The 26,911-nt window shown below is 42.8% G+C and overlaps 1 protein-coding gene and 1 long non-coding RNA gene across 3 annotated transcripts; both read left to right on the top strand.

Moving 5' to 3' along the window:
* Positions 1-868: 868 nt before the first annotated feature.
* Positions 869-4,672, top strand: LOC136005680 (uncharacterized). The gene is made up of 2 exons (XR_010608833.1): positions 869-1,104; positions 4,028-4,672. It is a non-coding gene; the product is annotated as an uncharacterized LOC136005680 (long non-coding RNA).
* A 3,924-nt stretch (positions 4,673-8,596) lies between these two features.
* On the top strand, positions 8,597-21,478 carry AKTIP (AKT interacting protein). 2 transcript variants are annotated; one of them, XM_065662843.1, is made up of 10 exons: positions 8,597-8,774; positions 12,337-12,448; positions 13,753-13,958; positions 15,038-15,102; positions 15,184-15,284; positions 16,605-16,693; positions 16,765-16,863; positions 17,097-17,204; positions 17,881-17,941; positions 20,550-21,478. In XM_065662843.1, the coding sequence occupies exons 2-10, from the start codon at positions 12,407-12,409 to the stop codon at positions 20,655-20,657; spliced, it is 879 nt and encodes a 292-aa protein (XP_065518915.1). In that variant the 5' UTR covers positions 8,597-8,774; positions 12,337-12,406; the 3' UTR covers positions 20,658-21,478. The 2 variants fall into 2 exon arrangements, with proteins under 2 accessions (XP_065518915.1, XP_065518914.1); XM_065662842.1 differs by having other exon boundaries at positions 20,547-21,478.
* The last annotated feature ends 5,433 nt before the right edge of the window (positions 21,479-26,911 follow it).

Here is a 26,911-nt window from a genome sequence, read left to right as displayed (position 1 = left end):
ATTCTGCAAAATGAGACATTTATCTTCGTATAGCCTCTTTCTCACAATCTTCATTTTCCAAAGGCATTAAGGGACCTTATATTTGCAAAATGGAAATTATTAAGAATAATTAGGATGAAAGGTTTATTTGATGGAGGAATTCTCATGGTGTTTGGAAATACTCAGTTTAAATCTAATCTCAATTCACACTCTTGGTTTTTAGAATGAAAAGCTGTGTAATAAGTAGAAACCACAAACAGCTGAACCACATTTTGAAACTGCAGTGGCACTACCTGTGTCCCTTAAAAAAAGGAAGAAAAATCAAGCTTTCCAATATCTTGTGGTTTTGGTAACTGTCAAATGGCTAGAAGATAGGACTGAATGAAATGAGAACCACAGTACCTTGAGGACACAGACAGAACTGAACTGGAGGTACAAATTCACAATAACCTACAAAGAGAAGGTTGCAAGTGGCACAGAAAAACTACCAAAATTCAGCTTAAAAATAAACTGAAACAGATGTGAACAGAGATATTCTATTGATGATTTATTTGCAAACAGAAGTTCTTATTCAGAGATGAATTATCTTGACTGAAATGCTGTTGAATTTAACAATAATTTTATCTCTATTTTTCATTTGTCTGTAACATTACTAAAACATTAAATTGTGACTACTCAAACCGGTTACGAATAGTCCGAATTGTGAAACGGACGAGTTTCTGTACCTTGGTCATGATGCATTAGAAGCTAACAGTAACCTTATTTGACTCTGCATTGCTTCCTACTGAGCAGATATTTGATTTTCTATCTACCAATGTTTGTTTCTCTGTGGCTTTTCACCTGCAACTAAAGTTGGGCAAATCCTAAATCCAACGGCATTCATAAGAAACTATCTACCTGAGTTAGTGTTCTCCTTTCTTCCCTCTTGCTCATTGCAAGGGATGCATTAGCAGTGGAACCAAAATGTTCCCTTTTTTTCCCACAACACCCTTCACAGTTCAGCTTGTGTTGACTAAAAATCTGAGAATAAATCTCAGACATAACCAGCTCCTAGATGCTTGTTTCCGGGGGAAGAACAACTGTGCCACATCTACTCCAGTGCCGGGCTGTGCAGGCTGTGGGAAGGTGCTGTTTGTTAGTCTTTTATTTCTCTTTGTCTTCTGTCTAGCTTTAGAATGAGCTAAAGAGAGTAATTGTTTTCTTTATATACTGTCTACTAACTATCTACTATATACTGTATACTACATACTACACACTATATACTAAACTGATCAGTTTAAGCCTGAAATATATATACAGAATATAGAATAAAAAAAGGGGGGATGAGAGGGGTGTTTCTGAGGTTTCAGTCAGTTCTTTATGTTTGCTTCTCTGTCCCGAGTTATAAATTCTGAGCAGGTAGCATGTGCTGTAGCTTCTGTTTGAAGGGTGGAGGGACAAGAAGCAATCTTTCTCACAAACTTTTCATTTATTGGAATACTGAGGTCACCAACCTCACGTTAGACTGCCTGGCAGAGCATCTGGTAATCAAGATTGGCTCTCCAAGGGGTTGAATGAGTCCTAAAGGATACAGGATGTTATGGCATGGATTGAAAGCATGGGGTACAAGGTGCTGCTAAGTGGCATGTTATTTATTTAAGCACGTTTCTTTCTGCACGGGGATTTACTAGATGACATGTTCATATCCTGCTTTTTCTTTCTGCCTTTGAAGCAGGAAGTCCAGTACTGTTTCATATGGTTGAGATGTGGTTAGAGTTTTTTAGCTGAAGAGAGATAGAGGGTGTAAACTTTTAAAGTCTCACATTTGAGTTGTAAGGCATAATTGGTCTGATATGATACTCTTTCTCACATAGAGAGGACATTCTATATTATTTCTCAAAGGATCAGATCTCGCTAATTCTTACTGAGGTGCTCTGGACTGAAGAGCCCTAAATCATCCCTCTTTGGAACTGTATTAGTTGACTTAGGCAGCACAATCTTTTTGGTAGCTTTTCATAGCTGTTTTCCATTGAATGTGATAGCTCCTTTGCATAATCACTCTCTTTCTTGAGTCTTTACTCTTCATATTCAGTTCTTTGATCAGCCATACACTAAGTTTTTTAAATATGCAGCTTTTTAAAATTACCAACCACTTACATACCTGCTTAATATGTCACTTTACCAGGAAAGTAATAAGATGATGAAAGGAGGAAAGTGACTTTTGTGTAGAAATCTGGCTCAAGGTGTGAGTGGAGAAAAAAACTGTCCTACTTCATTATGTCTTATCATCTCTGAGATTATGTAGGCATTTTTCAGTCAACAAATTAATTTTCAGATGGAAAATCACAGTTATGAATTGGTTTTGGTCTGCCTTTCACTCATCATCTCATACCATTACAGCAAAAACTGGAGCTCATAATGATATTGTGGAAACCGCTGATCAAAGGTTGTTTACACGGCCTGTGTTCACTGATTTGCCAGAGTTGTCTCATACAGATGCACTTTAATGACTATTCTCTGCAAAACTGAGTTTTCAAAAGATTCTTTAATCTCATTACTCTGTAATCTTAGTTATTCTTGAGTGTGAGATTACATACATATTTTTTTGAAAGTATGTTTACATGATTATTTTCCATGAAAGAAAGGCAAAAACCAAAACAAAACAAACCAACCAAATCTAATCTTATTCATAAGGAAATAGCAATTACACCTGGGAGTGTAATTAACACCTTATGAAAAAACATCAAAGAATGGCTGTAAAAAATCTTAAGTGAGGAATTTTAATTCATCAGTAGACATACATAGGTAAGAAATATAGGCTCTTATCCTAAAGATGTCTCTATATAAATAAGTTGTAGCTTTTACATTAATTTTATGTGTTAGCATTCACAAGGCAGAGGATTCATATGATTTTAATACCCACAGAACACATTTTGAAAACTTGTGACAAACTGAGGGCCTCTGAACTACTCACCTTTTCTGGGGTATTTTACTCTAAGCAAGTATTCCCATAAGTAGAATAACTGGGATCTAGGACTTCTTTAATGGGATTTATTCTGACAGTATAAGCCTCTAGTCAGATTCAAGTATCTAACTAAAAAGGTTAATTTATTGATAAAATAGTCCTTCCTCTCCTCAAAATGGGAAACTGCTTCCAAAAATCACACTGTGCAGAATCAAAATTCATCATACAACTTTTCTCACCATTCAAATAAGAGCTACCAGGTAAGCAAATAAAAAAAGAATTATAAAAGTACTGTAAGTCCACTTTATAAGGTTTCATGGTTCTGAATTCTGCACAGTTGGACTCACAATAACTAAGGTTTTCAGCTCATACATTAAGGAATCTGAAACACATTCAGGTTTAAATGTTTAATATAGTATTTCCACAGTGTGAGACATATTAAAAAAAGCTGACTTAGAAGTCTACAACATGATCTTTAATTAGTCATTGATAGCTTCAGCTATTCAGGAACCATTAATCTCTCATGTTGTTAAACACATTGACAGCCATACAAACATAAAAGTGTCCGAATATTACATATATATGTATTCTTTTTTATATAAAGAGTGTCTAGGTGGGTGGGAGGCTTCCTGTGGGGAATAAGTGAATTTAATGTTTCTGCTCCTGTGTTACAATAGTGAGTTTGCTGCTGACTGAGCAAAGACCAACAGGAGATCCTGCGATTCTACCCTAAGAACTAAATAACAAATTTTGATGATGTGGTTAATGCTGTTTTGTCTTATCTGTTCCTCAGGGATAATAAATATGCAGTCAAAAGCATTTTTATGTTGGTTCACTACAGTTACATCCATTCTAGCAATTTTATTGTAGTAAAAACACTAAGAAAAATACTTACAGCATCTTTAACTGACAGTACTGTAACAAAAAGTTTCCAGTTTTATGTTTGGCTTTAAGAAACTGGAGAAATATCAGACTGTTACGTGTAAGCTAGAAGAGGTATTTGATGTGATCTGATCTTTGTTTCTAATCTTGTTCCTAAAAAAACTGAACTTCTAATGAATCTTTTCTAATCCAGAAGTCTTCTTTCTTACACTTTGTTAACAGGCTTGTCTTATGCTGAAGTGAAACTGGGTAAAACAGTACGTACTGTCAAATCCAACTGCAGCGGTGTGCTAGCGCTTGAGACCCACACCCCTGCACGTGTGACCGCAACCATGGATCTGGACAGCACCTTCTGACAAGATACGATGGCATGTATGTGAATTAGCGTTCTAGGTAGTAAGTTTTTTGGAGGTCTTCCCAGATCAAATACCTTTCTGGCATATACCTGACATTACCTAGCAAGAAGGGCCAGAGACATTTGGTAGCTCCAGCCTCATCAGAAAACACATGCTCCAAACAAGTCACTCAGATATTGCTTGTACTATGTCCTTCAGAATAATGAGAGAACTATGATATAATGTATTCCTCCTCATGGACAGCTTCTATTTTTGTGCACTGGGAAATAACCTCCTTCTATTCACTGCTTCACAGATGTATTTAAAATGGAAACATTGATTTTTATATATTCTTGTACATTTATTAATATATTTTAGGGATATAATTTCTCTCTTTTGGTTTACTGGAAGGGTATGTACTGTTATCAGCAATCATGCAAATAGAGACCAGCACAGAGAAGATTAAAATAATCCCTGCATCATTGTGCACCATTTTCACAAGGCAAAAAGTAATAAAAATATAAATTGACAACTGCTTTATAAAATGTTCATAGGATGTTCTTCTAGTACGCAAATCACAAACGCATTGCACCTGAAAGTACAAAAAACAATGTTTGGGGGTTCAGGTTCTTAACCATATTTGTGATGCTGTTTTTTAGCTTTGAAAAAGTGAAAATGCCACATTTCACCTTTGTACTTTTAGCAGGAAAAAATGATACTGGTAGCATGTACCGAGTAAGGTACCGTTTTGTGCAGTTATATAGGTTATCCTGTTTCTAGGCTCCCCTCGAGCTGCCAGGGACCTCAGGGGCAGCTGCCACCAGGACCGAGGCCTACCCGTTTCTCCTTGTCGCGCCGCGGGCAGCGTGTTCCCGTAGCGGAGCGCTTCGGCCGCCTCCGCGCGAAGGGCACATGCGGCGGGTGGGACGGCCGCGCAGCGCCACCCAGCGTCGCCGGGCCTCCCGCACGCCGGCCCAGCCCCGTTTACCATCCTCCCGTCTCCAGTTCCCACTGCTCTTCTGAGCTGCCGCACCACAGGCACATTCTGCCCCCGAGGAAGCCGGGCAGAACTACCAGAGACTCTGCACCCTGAGCAATTGTATCGGGTGAGGCGCCCATGGCAGGGGGTTGGAACTAGATGATCTTAAGGTCCTTTCCAACCCTAACTATTCTGTGATTTTATGATGATACTGAATGTGCCTTAAACAGTGCGGCCATCACACTCATTCTGCCAAAGATACAGGTAGGAGCTTGGCAGCTTTAGGTTTTGCATTATGGTTTGGGGTATGAACATATGTACTGCGTGTGGAAAATGTTGGCCAATGTGTTTCGTTGTTTTTTTTTTTTTTTCCTCTGCTAGCCCAAAACATTGTTTTCAATGACATTCCTGTATTTAGACTTCTGGGTGAAACAATCTAAACACAAGGGAAAAAGCATCTAAAGGTAGGGGAAAAAAAAAAACAGGGGTCAGGGAAGAGGGTATATGAAGGTTACTGAGCCTTGTATTAATTTTACAGTATTTTCTACAGATAGCAATCCATTGGGAAAGAAACATGTCATAAGGTAAGCAATACACAAAGAGTATTCTGGGCTAGATTATTCTCTTACATTGGTCAAAACACAAAAATTTTGTGGAGTAGAATTCATTCAGATCTGGTATAACTAAGAAATGAAAAGGAAATCCAGTATACCATGTAATATTTTGAAGCTTCTGTATTTTAGTTCAGCTTGCAGGTCAGCTTTCTGCATTCCCCTTCAAAGTCATTAAATTTAAGTTTAGTCATTCTGCTATTATTGACTTACCAGTGTATGAACTAGGTATTCATTTAACTTTCCTCCTGTATACAGCTCATCCTAATCGGATGGGCTTTGGGTTTCAGAGCAAAAGAGGGAATAGATTTTATTACCCAGCAGTTGAACAATCAGTGCAGCTACATGAGGTTTATGCACACACCAAAAGCCATGCTGTCAGATTTCCTCACCTGATCATACAAAGGACAGCATGATGCATCAAATCCAAGGACATAAACCAGAGTGCTTTGAGATTTTAGGAAAACATTTTGCATTATGAGCAGAGAGATGATATTTTAAGTGATGATCTTGCATCCAGGCTGCAAACAGACACTGTTTCACAGAAATTATGGTGGTGTAGGTCTGTGGTTCTAGTAGGAAATGACAGAAAAAGTGTTCTCCTCATCAGTGGTTCAGAAAACATCATTTAAGAAAATGCATTAGACAAAAATTAGCTTCTTTCTTGTTGAAGTATTATTTCTGGAGTTGGCAAAACAGGGCCCTAGTGGGGGGTTTGGCAGAGTAATAGTGTTGTGTTCAAAGAATTGGTAAAGTACTCCTCTCAATCCTTTGTATCAAAATATTAATCACAATTGTGATATGCTTTTGCAACATCTTGAACACACACACACACACACACACCCCACTAAAATGTTGTTCAAGCTATGTAATTTTGCAGTTTTAGATCTGATGGGCATCTGCATAACCCATCAATGAACATGTAATGTGGTCCTCAGCAAGACTGGAGCCCAGTGCAGTCAAAGTGCTCTGAGAAAGGGCTGGGTTTGAGACACCCATTGAGGGAGGCAACCATGGGAAAAGGGTTTCTGGAAAGGTACCAGGCAAGGGAGGGATGATGGGAAAAGCAAGCAGCAACAAGTAAAAATATATAGAGAGAGCAGAGGTTAGGAAAGAAATGGAGTTGACAGGTGACTGCTACAGCGTGTGGTGCTACAAGGTTGGTAACTTAGGGTATGAACCCTGATGGGAGGCTGTATGGCACTTTGAAGGTGTGGGCAAAGACAGAAGAACAGGGAATTGCAAAAGGGTCCTGAAGCTGAGGCAGTGCTTCGGCCAGGCCTGTGACCTTAGTAACTGGAGAGTTTGAAGTGGCATTTTGAGGACAGGGAGGTAAGAGGTTACGCACTGAGACAGTGACGGCCTCAGCATGGTGGTTTTGCTCGTGGTTTAGGAACACCACAAAAACCCACCCTGCATTAACTGGTTTTTAATTTTCTCTGTAGTTTTATACGTCAGACAGCATGACTTTTGTTGTCACCTGCCAAACCTTCACAACCTACCTTTGGCACAGCGCTTTTGAACTGGCTCTACTTGTTTCATTAAGAAAGTGTAATTACAAATACAAACTAACTCCTGGGCTTTGCTCTTACCTTGACCCTTCTCTTCAGCAGGATTACAGACAGATTTTGTAGGTATACATACAGGTAGCACTGTCTGCACGCCTGCCTGACTAAACCCCCCAGCACACTTTTGGCCTTTCCCCCTACCTCAGCCGCGCTGCCGCCCGCCCCGCCCCGCCCCGCGCAGCCGCAGCTGGCCTGCCCGCGCCGCCCGCCCCAGCCCAGCCACGGTCGGACCCGCGCCCCCGCCCCCGCCCCCGCCCCCGCCCCCACCCCCACCCCCACCCCCACCCCCACCCCCACCCTCGCCCCACCCTGGGGCCCGGCCCCGCCCTTCTCAGCCCCGCCGCCAGATCATGGCCGCCGGCGGCCACGGCCTCGGCTTTCCAGCCAATGGCATGCCTCCCTGCTCCCACCGCCGACCAATGAGAGCTGTTTGTTTCCCTGAGATCCAGCGCGTTCTTCCTGTTGGGAGAGTGACAGGTGTGTCACAGCCGCCCCATTGGTGCTGCCCCGGAGATGGACAGGCTCCCAGACCAATCATCGTGCCCAGAGCGGAGCCCTCAGCACCTCCCACCCCGCGTCGGGACAGGAGAGGCGTCAGCCTGGAGGCACCCTGGAGCGGGCGGGGGCTGTGATTGGCCGGCTGTGCCTGCTCCGCCCCGCCCTGCGGAGCCCTCCCGGAAGAGCCGGATGGCGATTGGCCCAGGGGAAGGCCGGGTCCGGATGTGCAATGCGGAGGGGGCGGGCTTTAAATGGGGCAGCGGCGGGGGTAGGGGGCAGCGGTGGTGGCTGTGGCGGCGGGGCCGTGCGTGCAGCGGAGCGGAGGGAGCCTCGGCGCTTGGTGAGCCCTCCGCCGTCACCGGCCTGCGGGCCCGCCCGCCCTGCCCCTTGACGAGCTGCTGCCGCTGCGGCTGGGCGGCTGCCGGCCCGGCCAGCGCTGTGCCTCATGGGGGAGCCGGCCCGGCCCGGCCCTGCCGTCCGCCTCGCAGGGCTTCCGCGGTACCTCTCCTCAGGGGGCCGTGCAGTGGGGCGAGCGGCGGAGCTCAGGGCGCCCTGCGAGCGGCGGTGTCCTGCGGCGCAGGCACCGGCGGGGCTCACGGGGGCTCCGGAGAGCGGTGGTTTTAGTCCTCCATCTGATAGCCCCCGGAGAGCCAGGTGTCCGGTGGGACCCGGCGGGTCTTCTGCTCTTCTGGCTGGTGCATAAGGGGCGGCTCGCTGGCGCAGGTTATGGCTCCTGTAGAGGTGTGTTAGAGGATTGAAGTCACAGCGGCAGGTGTGGGGCTGAAAGCTGTAATCCAGCCGCGAAGGAAAAGTCGGCAAACAGGCTTGACTGGCCAGCGCCGCTGCTGCTGCCAGCGTGCCTGCCGCCTTCTGCGGTCCCCGCCTGTCCGGTGGGCCCGGTGTGGGCTGTTGAAGTCTCGGGGCCCGAAAGATACCAGCAGTGGGTTTGCCGAGGAGAAATCGGTTCTGGTGCAAACGGTCAGTTACAGTTGCTGGGCGAGTAGTACTAATGTTCTCTGGTGCTCTGCCTTGTCAGCTCTGTTTGTGCTCTGGTGTAGGAATGGTGCAGTTCAGGGAATAAAATGCATGAAAACGTACATGGAAACGTTCTATTGTATTTTTACCTGTATTTTCTTGTTTGTTCTCGAGGAATTGTTTGTGTTTCTAGAAAATATTTATAATACGGCTGTGTTCCGGGCAAGATGAAGTTTTGTCAAACTGATTTAGTGTTGTATTTAATCTAACGACTCTGCTGATGACAGGGGAAAAATATGACACGTGATATGGAAGTAGGTGTAAACAGAGGCAATCTCTGATGAGAATACCTAGTGGAGAGAGCGTGCAAAAGCACGGTACTTAAAATACTTGTTTTATTAGTGATAACTTTGGTTTTTGAAGTATCTTGGAGGGATGATGAAGCACTGCATGAGTTTAACTGCTGTCTTGTCCTTTGTATGTCAGCGCTGGTGAGGGTCAGCATAAGGCTGTTTTTGGTGGCAAGTGGCTTTCCTGGTCTGGTTGGCAGGACCTGAGCAGTGCAGTGCTGGGTACAAGCTTGACGGCCTGTCGAAGGAGAAGTGTTTGAAATCCGCATGTTTGTGTTGTCTTTTTTTAATTGCTGTTGTACTAGAAGTAAAACACTAGAGAAAAAGGTACCCGTAAAAAGCCTATGGGAGGAGGGTTGCTGTTACTTTATGTTCTTGAAGTAGCAGGAATTAGTAGAACACATAACTGAGCGGCACACTGTTAAGCCTCCTCGTAGTTGAGACAGTGTGACTGATGACTGTACAAGGAGGCAGGGTGGTGATTTTGAATGCATTTATTTCATTTTCATAAAATGAAGGGAGTGTTTCAAGTTCTGTTGGGAAGCTGGTGGATTCGATAGTTACTGCACAGTAAGATGCTGTACTGATAGGAACCTTATAGTAAATGTTGTAACCCTGTGCAAGATTGAATGGCTATCCTGCCTAGAAATTCCACTTAACCATATTGGGACTTGGCTGTCTTTGTCTGCTGCAGACCTTCACCATAGTGAGAAGTAGGAAAAGCAATCTAACTTAAATGTGTTGTTACTTGAAAATTTTAATACATATTTTTATGCTTGTGATTAATACAAGGTAGTAAATTGGGAAGTGAAGGCACTAGAGAACATAATCAGTTGCAGGTATGTTTCCTGTACTGATATCATTCTCCACTTCCAGGTAGCATAGCTGGAAAGAGTGAGTGTGATTAGAAATAAACAAGCTCTAAGACACCTTAAAAGGCTTTTTAAATTACCTTCCTCTGGGAAGCTGGTACTCTGAGGTTATTAGTTTTCCATCATGAATAGTGTTTTAACAGGCAAATGAGACAGGAGACAGTATTAACAATAAAATTAGGATAACACCAGTGCAGGACTTATTACTGGCCCGCAGCTGGAAAAAGATCTGTGAGCAGGCAAATCTCTGGAAGTTATTCTGTAGTTGAAGTAGAGCTAAATCAATGTTTTATTTGGAGATACAAACTGTTCTTAATAGCCTGTAAGTAAGCAGTTCTGTAATAAAAAGCTTCTTGACAATGCTGGAAGTGTGCTGAGATGCAGAGCTGCTTTCTGCAAGGTGGAGTCAGTGACTAAATTCCATCTAGCACCAGTTATCAAGCTTCTAAATCAGTTCCCTGTTTCACTGGTATGACGCTGGGCTGTTTTTTGTGTATGTACTTAACTCTTTGGCCTGCTCAAACTCCTGTGTCTCCTATCTGTGATTCTGGAATAATACAATTTTATATTTACTTAGTCTTGAAAAAAAAAAAAACCCACCAAAACACCAGCCCAAAACAAACAAATTCCAACCAAACCCCATAATCAGTCCAGATTCCAGTTAATTGTTTTCCAAACTGCACATCAGCTTCCAGCACTTTTCTCTCTTGTCAGAGCCATAGCACTTGGTGCTTTCGTTGTGCATCAGTTCCTCCACCCTCTGGTTATGCTGGAGTTTCCCAAGGAAGTGTCTTGCACCTTCCTCGCCCAGTGTCTCTGCCTTACTTAGTCTGGCAGGGTTTCACGGAAGAGAAAAGGCCCAGGGCATAGCCCTCTGGCATGGCTCTATTTCACAGACAGGAGATGGGGAGAAGTGAAAACAGCTCCCTGCTGTAGCAGCAGCCATGCTGTGACTGTTTCCAGTGGCTTGGAATGATGTGAGACTGGCTGCTGAACAGGAAAAGTATCTGGAGGAATTGTGTACTGAAATGTTTGAGATCATTTTGGAGCGGGAAAATGAATTATTTTTCATCACTTTTATGAATGGTGCTTACATTTTTTGAATGCTTGGCTGATTTACAGTCTAGAAGGATACCTATGATTTGTTCTAAAAAAGACTTTACCATTGCTAGACTTTCTTTGTATGAATTGTCTGTCTTAAATTGCCATCTGTTTCCCCTTTAGGAAGATCTTTGGTTGTTATGTTACCATTTTTTCTATAAACTAATTAAAGCAGTGGGTGAACAGGTAGTTCCTTGCTTATGGTAGAAAACCTTAGAAGCCTGTGCCATTCTCTCTCACATCCTGTAAATTGCATTGGTCAATGTTGTACAACTTCCTATTAAAGAAATTGATTGAATTGCTTCAAAATCTTAATGTAGCCAGAAGTAGGAGGGTAGAAAGGGGGCAAGGGAAACTAGGGGAACTGGAGGGTGTGAGGAGGAGAAGAGAGAGAAGAGTAGAGGAAATAGGCTATGCTAGACAAGAGGTGCTGTAGACAAGAGTTCTCACACAAATAATAGCAAGACGGAGTGAGAAGGGGAGAAAAGAGAGCAAACTAAGGCCATATACTGTAGGTGGCACACTGAAACTCTAAGTACTGCTGGTCCTTGTTACTGAATTGCTGGAGCAGTTCAATAAAAAGCACTAAGCCTTCATGCTTATAATGAAACCATTAAATGAGCTACAGGAAAACATCTGTGTTTTGTGCCTTTGTCTGTTCCTGGTGATGTTCCAGTGCAGACGAAAACAGAATGACACATTCATGGTACAAACTCAACGGGAGGATCATCTCTTTCACTGGGAATGAGCAGAGATGTTTTCAAACTGGAGTGCTTCGGAAGCATGCAAAGTCAGCAGCATGTGTGAGGGACAGCACTTACCCATGCAGCAAGAATAAGCCATTACAGAACTATCTGGGTCTGGACGCAAATGGTGAACTGGCAACTTCTTAATATTTTTTTGTATGTAGGGGATCTTTCTTGACTGTGCTGAGCCAACAGATGGTCTTTTATTTCCAGCTGACAAGACAAAACATGGGATGCAGAACCTGTAGTGTCTTTCTAGCAGAAAGAAGGCAGGAATTCATGTGTGAAAAGGATTTTATACACACCTGTGTTATTGTCTTGGAGTCTTAGATTTAATAGAGTTTTGGCAGTTTTACCTATTGTAAATCTTAAGTGTATAAGATTTCTTCTGAAATTGCAGAAATATAAAGATGGCTGCAGAATTAGATCTGAATCCCATTTATATACTGAGTCCTGTTTATCTGTTAGAATGATATTCATTCTGTGGGTTTTTTAGGGTATAAACCAGAGGAGCCTGAGGACACTCTGAAGACACTGAAAAGTTGCGGTTATTTGGAATACACGTTATGAATCCTTTCTGGAGCATGTCTACGGGTTCTGTGCGCAAGGTATTTAATGAATGGATGGCATGAGGTGTTAACATGCATTGAGGGGTGGCAGCAGTTCTGGAAGAGACCATCAGACAGTCTGCAAATACAGCTGGAGTGTGTCTTTTATCCCCAGGATTGTGACCATCTTCAATAAAAGTGTTAGCTAGCTCTGAGCAACACTAACTGGAACGTTCCTGTGGATGGAGTTTGCTCCAGAATTTGTTGACTTTTCTTGTCTGAAGCATCTTGACATAAGAAAGATGAGACAAACTTGTTCAAATGTCCTTGTTTCTTAGGGCATTTGCTTACTGTCTTCTATAGAGCTTAGCCAGGTATGGCATGTGCAGTGAGCATTGACAGAACTGTGCCTCCATAATGCTATTGCAGCTTTAAGATTGTAGCAATGATAAAAGCATGATAGTTCCAGGGTTGGTCACATCTCTAGCATTCAGTGCTAGGGCAAATTCTGTTACTTTGTTGATGGTGCTTGTGACATAGGTATTGTTACCAGTCTAAACCTAAACTGCTTCAAAACGCTGTAGCTTAAATCATGCCTTTTGTCACCACAACCAGCCTAATTGTGAGTCTGTAGGCTGCAGGTGTGTCTTTGCAGTCTATAGAATGTTTTTGAGGTCTGTACATAGTACAGTGTTCTCTAGCAGTGTAGCACTGACTGATTAAGTAGAAATGTTTCTTTTGTTTTTCTAATATAAAAGATGGTATAGGCATGAAAAGGTTCCTATATCCTAACCTGTATTAGGATTTGTACTTGATATTGCTGTCAAGTGGTGATTCTCTTGCGGTGGGAATGGGCTACATAATTATTTCCAAGCAGGATGCTGGTGCATTAAGCACAGGCAAGAAGTAAAATACGTGAATTTTTCTGTAGAAAGTTCTTATTTCATCTCAGCATTATTAGCCTACTCTTAAAGACTGGAATGCAAGGAATTGTGTCAGTGGAAATGATTTATCTTGATGCAGTGTATGCTGGAAATAGATTGACTTCTAAGCTGTTACATGCTATCTGTTTCCAGTTACTAGACTAATGTAAGCTTCCTTAATTGTTTGTCCTAATCTGCAAACTTCCTGTCCAGCACTGATTATTTTTGTACTTGTCGGCTAGGTTTGACTGAGTAGTCTATTTAAAAACAGAATGTAAAAAAGACACAACCCCTGCCCCAAGCACTGAAATCCAAGGTATATTTTGTTGGCCAAACTTAAAATTAGCCAGGTTGGGTTTAAACTCGTATTAAAATATGTTCAAATATTAAATGTTTATGAAATACAGCCTGTAAGCTTTTCGTTCTCTTTTAATCTAACAGAGACCTGATGCTGAAGAGAAAACTTTGAGTGGAGAGCTGCGAACCAGTCCTCTACGAGCCTCTGCAAAGAAACAATTGCCTTCTATTCCAAAGAATGCTGTACCAATAACCAAGCCTGCTTCACCTGCCATGTCGTCCCAGTCAACAAATGGAACACATGCTTCCTATGGGCCATTTTATTTGGAGTATTCCCTACTTGCAGAATTGTAGGTTTTCACTTTTTTTGGGCACTGGGCTTATTCTTTGGTGGAGGAAAAAAAAAAAACATGCAGGAATCTAGTTTTTGCATCGTGTCTCTGCCATAGTCCTTGAAGAAGGCAGTAAATCTTAAATTCCACAAAATTATTCTTCTCGAGCAGCAGCCCTATTGTCTTGAGATAGAAGAGGAGCACAAAGTGAGATGAGATTTTAAGGGGTGTGTTTAGATGTTATTCTGTGAATTATTGTATTTCTCAGCCTTGAAGTAACCGCATTTTGGGTTTAGGCATCCTGACCAGTTATCATGATAGATGGTCGGAAATACTGAAATTTTGAAACAAGTATTAGACTAGACGTGAACAGCCATCTAGTGGGGAGATGGTTATTAATGTATGGCTGGTGGAGCTGGGATTTGGGAACTTTCTTCAGTTGTTACATGGAACACTTGAATGCTGTCTGATATGGATATTAGGAAGACTATATTATTTCCTGTCTTTCAGTGATGTTTAACATCAAACTTTAAATAGCATTCTTTGGATCAGCTGTGTTTGATTCAATCTAGTAGTTTCTGGACAGCTGTGGGAGCATACGAATCTATTTGTCTGCAAAACTTTCTAATTCTGTAAAGTTACATAAACTGTTCAGTGCTACAACGCTAAAGGGACTTTCTCTGTAATAGACATAATGGATTCTCAAGTATGTAGTGCCTTTTGGAATGAAATCCCTGGAGTCCTTATGCAATGCTAAGTCTCATTTCTTGCATTTAACCATTACATGGAAAGTGAGAATTCTTCAAACATTAATCTCTTTGTTTTCAGGGAACTGACCCTGACTTCTTAATTCAAGAAAGATGTTTTTCTTCTGCATTGAAGGGGTAGGAAAAGTGAGAGGGGAAGAACATGGTTTCACTAGTTTTCTGCCAGCTCCTCCTGTGAGCAGTCTGCCCTTGGGCACTCGGTGTACATTTGTGGCACAAGTCTCCTGTGTTAAGCTATTGGTAGTATACTCTGGGTTTACTGTTGTATTTACTGCTTGCTGTGAATTTAGTTAGTTGTGGAGCTGTTCTAAATGCTGATTCTAATTGCAGTACCTTGGTTGTAAAGCAGAAATTGCCAGGTGTCTATGTGCAGCCATCTTACCGATCAGCATTAAGTAAGTTTAAACTTAACTTTTTAAAATTTATTTATATATGTATTAAAATTCTTTCACTCAAGCAAACTTTCTCACTTGCAGTGTGGTTTGGTGTAATATTCATAAGACATGGGCTCTACCAGGATGGTGTGTTTAAATTTACTGTCTATATTCCTGATAATTATCCAGATGGAGACTGCCCGGTAAGTGGTTATGTGTGTCTTGAGTTTTTCTTGTTTCATAGTGTTTCGACTTTTTTGTTAAAGCTAATAGACCAGTTAACTTCTCATTTCCTTGAACTAGGATTTTTTGTTTTTTCCAGTTGGCTGTGCTCATTTGCAATGTCTTACACATATTTCCTAACATCTGTGGAGGGATCATGTTTCTCTGATTACTGAGGCCGGTGTAGAGTGGACTTCCTGAGGTTACATGCATTGGAGTATTAAGTAATCAGCAGGGTTTTTTACCTCAACTTGATCTGCTGCTTCCGCAGCAAGGCAGTTAAGATTGAAACAATGGAAGAAGTATCCAGATTCTGAGTAGCAACACAATGGAACATAAAATCCAGGCACCTGTGCTGTGCTTGCTGTAGTACTGCAGAATTTCTTGCCTGTCTGACTTCTAAATTACGTTAAAACAAAGAAATAAAGAACTTGAGGAGAACATTGGTGAAACATTGATGAAACATTGGTGAAAGAGGAGGAGATGGGTAGTGTGGTGTTACCTACTTTCTCTTTTTCCCTTGAGGAAAAAGTATCGAAGTTACTGCATCAGTTACATTTTGTGGCAATCTTACTGTCCACAGCAGAGCAGCCAGCCCTTTTGGCCAAACTTCTTCAAGAGGAACACTGGGTGTATGTACATGCTGTAGCTGAGAACAAGTTGCAGTGTCAGGAAGCTTTGTGCTTGGTGTCAAGTTCTCTGTAAAGCTATCATTAAAAGAACATAAGTAGTAGGAAACAGTTTCTTTCAAAGATTATAGACTTTAGTATGTCTCATACAGCCATCGTTTTGCTCCCATAGGGCTTTCAAACATTCCTACTGAAACTAAGTTTTGTTTCGGGGGAATACATAAACTGGAGAAAACTAGCTGTCCAGAACTGAAAATACTGTGGTGTCACTGCAGAGCTTAGTTAAAAACGTGTAGGATAGAAAAATAATCAATTGTAGCTCAAGTGTATGAAAAGCTTTCAGGCACAAATAGCTAAACGATAGGAACTCTTTTAATCTGATCTTAATCTGCTATTATTACCTGTGTTGGCACTAATGCCTGTGCAGCTGGCTGGATTACTTTCCTGATTTGGTGATAAGCATGAGAGAGAGGACAAGACCCTGCATGTAATGTGGGTGCGTTGGATTACAGTTTCACGGCTGATAAAAGTCACTTCAAGTTGCTTTCTTTTAGAACACTAACAATTAATTAGTATGTGGAAGCAACATCTGACTGACCTTCACCTGGTGGTTTTAGCATTAGGATTGAAGTTGTCATAATGAATTATTATTTTTTTTTTTTTCCAATGCAGCGCTTGGTTTTTGATCTGCCTGTCTTCCATCCACTAGTAGATCCTTTGTCTGGTGAACTGGATGTGAAAAGAGCATTTGCAAAATGGAGGTTAGTGGTAACATTGATATATGATTTGAAAGGCACCTGTTCCTTTCTTCACTGTGTTTTGTTCTTTCTAGGCGAAATCATAATCACATATGGCAAGTATTAATGTATGCTCGCAGAGTCTTCTACAAGATTGATACAACTGCTCCCCTGAACCCTGAGGCTGCAGTGTTGTAAGTATCTTCCATGCATATAGGTATGGTCTCTTTAGAGTTTTTTTGCATAGACTTGCAGGAGCAAGAGGTTTGTTTTTGGTTTCATTTCTGGAAATTATCAGTTCAGTCTTTACCTCCAGAGCTGGTTGCACTAGGAGCTACAGTTGAGGTTCTGCCAAGTCTTCTAGAGCTTCTAGAGCAAACATGTTCCAGCTTGCAACTACTTAACATTACTTACTGCCCTCTTGCAGGTACGAAAAAGATATTCAGCTGTTCAAAAGTAAAGTGGTGGACAGTGTCAAACTATGCAGCAGTCATTTATTCGATCAGCCCAAAATAGAGGATCCATATGCAATCATGTAAGTACCATGAGCGAATTCACTGTGTCCTAATCTTTCAAAGATAAGTTTTGATACAGTTGTTGGTTTGAAGCCTTTGTCTGCAAAGTTGATTGAACTGGTTGTTACATTTATAGTAATACTTGGAGTAGTCCTACCTGCCCTCATTTCCTTCTGTTTAGTATTGCATAAATCTTAAATATAATCAGACACTTGTTTTTACCATGTCTTTCACTAAGCAACCAGGACTTAAACACCTCAACAAAATCCCAGACCAAAAAAAAAAAAAAGCCCCCAAGCACTCCACCTCTCTCAAGTAGAGATGGATGGAGTAAATACTGCTTTTGGGCTGTCCTGAACTCAATTTGCATGACTGTAGCTTTGGTCATACTTTTAAAATACTTACAACTGTATGGATGATGGGGCAGTCAGCTCCAAGGTGAGTATGAATAGTATCTGATGTAATACCTGCTGAGTTGTTAGCTGTTATTGCAAACAAAATTAAAACCTAAATATTTCTTGTTGAAAAGATCCATGCTAATGTGAATTTAGTTCTTAACTGTATGTTTTAACACTGAAAAGTCAGGCTTGTGATTTACTTGGAAGTGAACACACTAAGTCAAGGAAAATGGCTGTTTTCTGCTCTGTCAATTCTGTAGTCTGCAAAAATGCAAAGAGATAACTGTTCTTTCTCCAGTTTTTCTCCATGGAATCCAGCTATACATGATGAAGCTAGAGAGAAGATGTTGTCTCAGAAGGTATGCACAAAGTCCAGATTCTCACAATAGGAAGGGTTTATTGCTTGATAAGGGAAGAAAGGTTGTGCTGAACATGTAGTAGTCAGACCTTACTCCACTCCTCTTTTGGATCAGTAGACATGCTGGAACTGATTTGGTCTCCTAAGTAGTTACATCACTGTTCTAACTTCAGTGTGTTAAGCAGTTAATCACTGAGCCAGCTAGAAAGCTTTGTTAGTGCGCTTGTTGGCACACTTGGCAGATTTTTTTTGTTTAGGGATGGAAGGGAGGAAGAATGTGAAAGAAAGGGTCTGCTGACTGCCTGTTAGCTTGTCCTGCACTTCCTGTGGCCATTACTGCTTCTGTGTAACCCAACAGTCCCCAACTTTATCTTCTGTTGAGAGATATTTTATTACTGAAGCAAAGCTTTGGGGCTTTCTTCTCATTCCAAACTTTCTGAAGCAGAGTACCTTGCTCACACCTCTGACACTACGGATTTCTCGTAAGACAGCATCAGGGAATTGAAGGTGCTTAAAGTGACTTCTGTCACAAAGCACTTATACTGATATGGCAAGAATGTATTGGTTCAAATAGTTCTCACCTGAGTAACACGTTTGCTTTGTGGGGAGGGGAGTGTTTGGTAGTTTAGGTTTATTTTTTTGTTGTGCTTGACAAGAGTTGGCACACAGTGATCCTCTGAGTGCCATGACAAGTCAATCCACTTGCAGAGCCTAGTGACTCTGAAATGGTGGCTGATATCTTTGCTGGACTGGCAAGGAAATGCACACTGAATGTTGCACACTAAGTTGCTGACTTAGCCTCATTGCATTAGAACTGGGGTGGTTTGCTGCATTTTTTGTAATTAAATTTTTTTTTTTCAGTAGTCCAAACTTCAGTGTTCCTCACTGCTTTAACTCAAGTACTTTCATGTTTCCTGGTATGAATGGCATTTTTGAGTGTATTGATCTTAATACAGTACACTGCCAGTGAGCTCAGTGTAGCTATGTTCCCAGCTGCAAGAGTCACATCAGGGCTTGAAGTTAAGTGGCCCTTCTCCAGCCTTATAACACAAAAGAAAATATTTTGATTGGATTCTGACTTTTTTGTGTTCTTAGAAATTTAAAAATACTTTTGACTATTTTTCCTCTTTCTCCTTCATTCTCTACCTCCTTCATTCTTATCCTTTGAATCAAAAGCATACAGGGAAGGAACAGGTTGAAGTGCTTGAAATGGAAGGGATATGATATTGTCTGAGACTGTTAGCAAATGATTATTTTTTTTTCTTTTTGTCCTTTGGAGATGCATGGTAATTCCTTTTAAAGTGAAAACAAACATCTTCAGCTATTGCATGTGTGGTACAAGTAGTTTGCTGATAGCAGGAGTGGCCCAACTTGTGTGGCTTAAATTTGTTCCAAAAGGTCAGTGTAGCTGAGAACTTGAACTTTAGCCCAGGGCAGGCTGTGATGTCCCAGATCCCTGCTGAGCACAGGGCTTTTGCTAGATGATATCGTTTGTGTAGCATGTGATAAGCAGATGCTACTCTGCCAGGTTAAAGTTTAACTGATCCCTTTCGCTGCTGTCTGATGTGTTACGGCAATTCTGTCATGCACTGTCACCTTTTACAGAAGACATTTGGAGGGACAGAAGTGCAAGATCAGTTTTCTTTCTGTCTTGATCTACTTTGTCAGGCTTCCCATCGTATGACAAAAGTGTACTCAAAAAATTACTGCTTTCTAGACCTCAATGCATCATTCCAGGTTTGATGTAGTTGGCATCCAATGAGCCTCTAGCAGTGTGGAGGCAGGGCTGGCTCCTGGTATGCAAAAAACCCAGCAAGCTATTCTGTTTCTTTTATGTGCTAGGGAGGGTACCTTATTTACTGGTCATCTTAAACTACTTCAGATCTACAGATGCTTGAAGTTACATCTTTCTCCCTCAGCTTGAAGCCTGCCTTTTTTTCTTTGTCTTCTAAATTGCAGTAATCAGTCTCAAATGTTCAGTGCATTGTGTTAAGTAAAAATAGTTACTGTTGAAATGCTTAACCATGATGAGTGCTCAGGGAAGGGAAGGACCATCTTCAGAAAGCATTCAGAAACTTCATGGTATAGGAAAGGTGTCACTTGCTGCTTTGCCATATTAATTTGCATTCAGAAGACTTCAGTGGGGTGGAGTACTGTACAGTGTGCCAGCACACTGGGCATACTCAGCATGGCAAGGTAGTATGCTACTGTTATATTGTCAGATCAATGATAGAAATGTTTTGATTTGGATTGGCACTCCTTTCTGTAGAACCAAGTAACTCGGCAAATGGCAGTGCAGTGGTGCTGGATCATGATGTTCAAGCAGAGGGCACTACCCAAAGCATGTCTTTTGGTCTTTATGGTGTGAAAGGGTAGCAGTACATGAATTAAGTCACTGAAACTCTCCTGTAATGTCAGCATGGTTCTACAGATGCCACACATATTCCCAGAAATGAAACCAATAGATATTTTTCTGTCCCTCATTGAGGAGAGGAAGTGATGTTAGCCTCTGCTATGCTTGTATCTGCCAATGGATGGGGAGGGACTTAAAGGGACCTTACTTATTAGGTATCTGATAATTCTGACTTGAATTTTCTTCTGCCTAGAAGAAGCCAGAAGATCAGCACTGCAAAAGCATGCATGTTTCTGGCCTTTCCTGGGTAAAGCCTGGCACAGTTCAGCCTTTCAGCAAAGAGGAGAAGACGATGCCTACTTAGCTCTTCTGGATGATGGTGCACAAAACACTTTCTGTGGGTGGAGGGAATGTAACGGAAGGAGAAACAGCAAAGCAGCAGTTTCCTTCTTAACTATGGATTAGTAAAAACTGAATGGTAGCAGTGACTCCAGTAAACCTGTTAATTGGATTACTGACTCTTAAGGTTTTACATATGCATTAGGTTTTAAAGGCTTGCCTGGAGTTTGGAAGTCTCTCTTGAACACTGACTGCAGTGCTTCTACTTGAAGACTGTCTATGGTGGGTAGTTCCTCAGGGCTCTGAAATGCCTGGAGGCTTTGGGTTGGTTTTTAAGCTTTTATTTTTTCCCTCCAGGAATAGCATTTTTTTTTTAAATCTTAAATTACTGGCATAAATATTAGTATTGGAGATATAATGCCAGAGGTAAGCTGTGTTCATGTAAACTAATATAGCAGAGTTAAACACTATATTTAATGGTTTTAAATACTTTTGGTTTCTGTTGTAAATATATTAGGATTTGAAATTGTAAATAGGCAGTTCATTGACTTCATTTAGCACTTTCCTGAGATAAAACTGGGGATGACATATGATGTATTATTGATATGTAAATGGATATTGTCACTAAAGCGCACATTAGTTTGATAGGGTGAAAGCAGAATGACAGGCTTGTTACTTTTATTACATAAACACTAAAATCAAAGCTTGTAATGGTGGTCTCTTGAGCTAATAAAATCATACATAATTTTAGATTCCCTAGCTGTCTAGGGGAAGGGGATTACTTAGGATAGCTTGACTAATGTGTGTTAATAGTGACATCTTAAAATAAAAAGAACCTGTGATCTAGCTTTTGTCCCTTTCTTTGTCTGTGTTGTAGATCTTTAGCAAAGATCAGCTGGTACCGAAGCACCTGGTTACATGTGCATTCACTTGCATGTGTGGATAATGGGATATTACATGCTGAAAAGATTGGATAATATTTTTGATCCACATACATGGAAACCTTTCTAAAGCACGTATGAGCTCAGGACAGAATCTTTCACTTTTCACAAGAGGCTTCCTAATGCCATAGCCTAGCATAATGGGTTATTCTTGCCCAATGGGATTTTCCTATCAAAACCTGTAATGTTAACCCTTTGCAGCTAGGCTGCCTTACTGTGGCTTCTCATACCCATGCTGATGGTGTTAATGCAAACTCACATCCAATGAGTAATTTCATGTACTGTTAAGGATGATGTGAGTAATTTCTATGCAGCACTTAACGCTGTATAAAAGAAGTTCTTACTCTGTTTTAGGTAGTGCTGAAATTTACTGTATGATGTTGCTTTAAATCTTTTAGAGCTTCTGCCTTTGAGGTGCATGAGTTTCCTGGGGCTGCCTGGACTGTCTGTCCTACTGCTGGAATTCCTCTTAAGGCACAAGAATTCAGAGGGTCTGTGGAGAGCAAGGATCCTCTTTAAGGCACAGAAGGAAGTGCATCTGGAGGTGCATTTATAGAATCATAGAACAGGGTTGGAAAGGACATCAAGATCATCCAGTTCCAACCCCCCTGCCATGGGCAGGGACACCTCACACTAAACCATCCCACACAAGGCTTCATCCGACGTGGCCTTGAACACCGCCAGGGATGGAGCACTCACAAGCTCCCTGGGAAACCCATTCCAGTGCCTCACCACCCTCCTGTGGTTTTTCTTTCCTCTTTAACTCATCTCGTCTTACAAAGTGTCTGTTACAGGAATGAAGTTCTTGACTGAATGCTGAAATGTTCTTTCTAAACTTTCATATAGGTTCAGGCCATATGGATTAATACAGCAGATTTAAACCTAATTTAAATGCACTGGGGTATTCATTGTAAGCTGTATTGATAGTGGTGGTTGAGTGCAGATCTTCCAAAATGCCATTTTTGCCAAGTTTGAATCAATCACTGGGTAAGATGTTTGTGACTTGGCATGGTTTTGTAGGGCAATTGAGAGAGTAAAATCAGTTTCTACTATCTTCACCACAGATCTTTCTCCTCTAGCTTGGAGCTTAATCCAACTTTGTTATGAGGTTGAGAAGATGTGTTGAGGCAGTGGCGTTTCAAAGTGCGTATAGCAAAGCCGGCAGACTCAGTGTAGGATGTTGTGCTGTATGAGTCTTGAAACAGTGGCTGCTGTGAGGAGGAGCACTATGATCTGTTTGTGCAGCAGTGCTCTGAACCAGCAACAGTGTTAGAAACCAGCGCCAGCTGGATAACACCAAACTGTTACTTTCTTGCAGGTGAGGATGACATGTTGGAACAAAATGTCCAACTCAAACCTTGAAATAAGCCTGTGGAAATCACCGATTTGGAGGTTTTTCTGGTGGTTTCTTTCTTCTCCTGTTCCAACCCCTTTGGAAAGAGTGGGAGAAGGCCTGGGACTGGCAAGAACTTTGCTCTGTTCTGAAATGTGTTTTTGAAGGGAGGAAGGGGGCGGAACCCACACTGAAACCAAATCAAAACAGAACCACACACACACCCACAAACAAACAAAAAACAACAACAAACCCAAAACCACAACAAAAACCAAAACCAAATCCACAACATAATAAAGGTTTGAGTCCTGTTTCAGATCAAAGCTTTTGTTTGTGTTCTCTTTCCTGCAGTGGGAATGATGTTTTTTCTAACATTGTTTTTGCATTCTTCATCTTTCATGCTCAGGGTAGCTATTCTGTGAGAACAGGACTGGGGTGGCAGCTGTAACTCTTTCACAATTGTTTACGTCTATTGAGCATAAAAAGAAAACTGCAGATCTGGGCAGCAGGCAAGTGATCCTCCACCGTTCTTCTTGATAGTTCCGTGGTGGCACGTGCAGCAGGGCTTTGTCCTTCCCTCTCCTCCTTGCCCACTGTGGGAAAGCAACGGGAAGCACAGAACTTCTGGAGCAGTCACTCAGTGCCACAAGTGTATCTTGAAAAGCTGGTAACGGTGCTGGGAGTGTGTGTGCCTGAACGGGGGGATGCATATAGCAGGGCACAGCTTGTCCCTGGCGCAGTGATCTCCAGGGAACTGGGGCAGTGTAGATTAGCACTTTAAAACTTGGTTGTTCAATCACATCACAAACAATGCTGCTTTTGCTGTGTTGCCCCCATCAGCAGCTGCCCGTCCCGGCCATGGGGCTGAGTGTCCGCTCAGGCACAGTGTGTTTGCTGCCTGAGGTCCTGGTGTGCCAGCAGCACTTGCAGCACCTCCTGTGCCAGCATGGCCCTGGGCAGCTCTGCAGAGGCCTCCTGCACAGATCGTGTCAGCTGTCCCTGGGACCTTCGCTGAAGAGCTGGAAGATCACGTCTGGCCCTCCTGGAAAGGGTGCGACCACTCGCTGCCGTCTGCTCCCCTGGGAGGGAAGGGAGAGCGGGAGGTGGTGCGAGGGGAGCTGGTGTCTTGCTTGGCCTCCCTCCTGTTCCAGCAGGAAAGCTCATAGGTGGTGCAGCACCGGGCTGTAACTCTGGCTGCCCTGTGGGACCTCAGCTCTTTCCTGCCTCGAGTGCTTGGTGAAAGTGAAGGCTTTGAGTGTGCATGGAGGAGGGCTGGAGGCAGGAACTGTCCAAAGACTCCTCTACTCTTGGGACACTTTGCACACTTCACTGGTTTTCCCAATGGCAGTTTTCCAGCCCTGAGCGCAGTGCACGTGGGAATGCACGGCCCAGGCAGGAGTTCATCTCTTCCCTCGCTCTGGTTCTGATCCCTCCCATGCCTTTCGGTACCTTTCTTGCTATTTCTTGTTTGACGTGGTGCCTTAGGAAGGGTATGTGTGGGAAGTAGCTCCCATCCAGCTTGCAATTCCACAAGCACTTCCATGACATGGTAAGGGGACAGATAATAGCACAACACATACAGGAGCGTTTGCAGCAGCTTCAGGTAATGTCTCATGCTTAAATCAAACTATCTGTGGGAGCACAGGGTGGCCAACAACCTCCTAAGAACTAGCCTAGAATTCGGAAAATGTTTCTTTTGCTGCCGCCTTACCTTTGTCTTCATTCTTGTGCAGCTGACTTGCGACTTAACATCCTCTGTAGAATTTCTGTCTTTGGTTATTTGCATTCTAGAGAACAGATTCCTGATAATCCTAAATATATTTGTTCAGTTCCAGTCCATCCTCCATGCTGTGTGCCACTGCCTGGTGAGCCTTTTGAACAAGTACATGGCTTCAGTCAAACATATCCCTGCTGTTGAGCAGTTTGCTTCCAGTAGTGCTTTCTGCCAGGGAGGTCTCTAGGCTGGGGCACAGCGCAGCTGAGGTGGGATTCAACACGGTGTTGGACTTGTGAAACCTGGGGTAGCAGCAGCCAGCTTCACTGCAGCCCCATGCAGAGGGAACAGGGCTGGCTCAGTCACTGGCCTGCAGCAATGTTTGGCATCGAGGGCCCATTAGCCAGTGTGTTTTGGAAACCTGGCAGGATATGAGGAATTGCAGGTGCCTGGAATTGTCGAGTGGGCACTAGAAAACAGAAATGGAGGAGCTGATCTGAAAGCTGAGCTTGTGTTGCCTGGGAAGTGGTGCTGTGGGTTTTCAAGGAAAACACGAGGGATCAGTTTTTGAGGACTCGTACCAGCCTGAGTTGAGTGCAGCCACTAAACTGCTGTGAACACTAATTCTGCTGCTGCTGTCATTCCTATTACACTTTTCTCAGGAAGGCTGAAATTGGAATTTAAATGCATTGGATTGAGCGTTGGAAAAGTTTAGTTAAAGGGCTCTTGGTGTGAAGCAGCAAATGGGCCTGGTGCAGTGACTGAGCAGGATGCACCGGCTGGGCAGGGAGGCAGAGCTGCAGTGGGGCAGCTCCTCCTGATTTATTTGTATGATTATTCAGAAGCCTTTGTAATAAATCACTGACTTGCAAATTCCCAAGCCACTTAGCAAAGGGCTCACATAGAAGTTTAATCCTTTCTGGTCTTGGGCTGCTCTTTCATCTTGGCTGCAGCAGGGCAGACACAGGGCTGACCCCACAACTGTCACTGCAGGAGTAGAAGAGTGTCTCCACAGCCACGGGGGAGCCCTGGGTACAGAGCAGCCATGGGGAGTGTTACGTCGGGACTGCTCAGAGATGAGGCTGGGGCTTAGAGAATAGCACAGAAAGAACAGTGACAGAGTGATGGAATGATGCATTGGAAATGATGGTTATCTGAGTGGGGTTTGTTTATCTTTGAGCTGTTTGGTCCCTCTGTAGGGCTGGGGAGTAGGCTGGGTTCCTCTAAGCTACATCCATGCTGGGAGCAGTTTGCTGGAGAGAAAATGATTTTATTTATTTAAACAGTGGGGAATGTTGTTTAGTTTGGAATGAATAATCTGATTTTTGTTGTTACTAGATTGAGAAAGGAGAGAGAACAAGGACTGTGTCTTCCTGTGTGTTAGAAGAAACTGTTCCAGGAACAAGGTGGGCGAGTGAGAACTGAACAGATAGCACTGAAATCAAATCCTTTCCTCCCAGTGTAGCTCTCACCTTTCCTGGTAAAGGTAAATCACTAAATTAAAAGCTAAATCCAGGTCCTTGCCAACACTGAGATGAGGGGGTGTCTTTGAATATCAGCTTTCCAGCTCTAAACTCTGTAGAGCAGGAGAACTGCAGGTGACCCAGACAGCCTTCAACAGTTAATCTGCAGCTGGAGTGCGTGGTGGCTGTAGAATCCCAGACTGGTTAGGGCTGGAAAGGACTCTCAGCTCATCCAGTTCCAACCCCCTGCCATGTTCAGGGACACCTCCCACTAGACAAGGTTGCTCTAAGCCCTGTCCAGCTTGGCTTTGAACACTGCCAGGGATGGCACATCCCTGGTTGTAGCCCCCTTTTTAAATGAGCTATTCTGTGCTAAGTTTTTACATAATATGTTGAAGCTACTGCAAACTTTTGGGGTTTTGGTATTTTCCTCCTTTGGAGCACCTCTGTGCCAGGAGCTCTTCTAGCATCTGTTCAAAGCACAAGTACAGGCTGTACCTCTGTTAGGGCTTACAGCTGCGGGTGACTGCACTTTGGGTTCAGAAAGAGAAGGAAACAACAGCAGCTGCTGAAACAGTGCCAGGGCCACCAAGGAAAGAGCTTGAGCATGTGCTCGGCTGTAGGAATACAGCACCCGGCTGCAAGCGGACAAACCGGTTCTTAGCACCTCCATTAAGAATTCTTGGAACTTTCCCTGAGCTAGCTCATATGTGAGTACAGAGGAGCCAGTGTGCAAAGGGGTCTGCTGGCACGAGACCCCCAGAGCACCGGCAGTCCAGGACCTGCCCATCCCTTGGCACCCAGTTCCAGCCCAGCAATGGGAGGAAG

This window comes from Lathamus discolor, chromosome Z (assembly GCF_037157495.1).
Source record: "Lathamus discolor isolate bLatDis1 chromosome Z, bLatDis1.hap1, whole genome shotgun sequence".
Classification (NCBI taxonomy): domain Eukaryota; kingdom Metazoa; phylum Chordata; class Aves; order Psittaciformes; family Psittacidae; genus Lathamus; species Lathamus discolor.
Note: the sequence above shows the minus strand (reverse complement) of the source record. Positions and strands in the feature narration are given on the sequence as shown.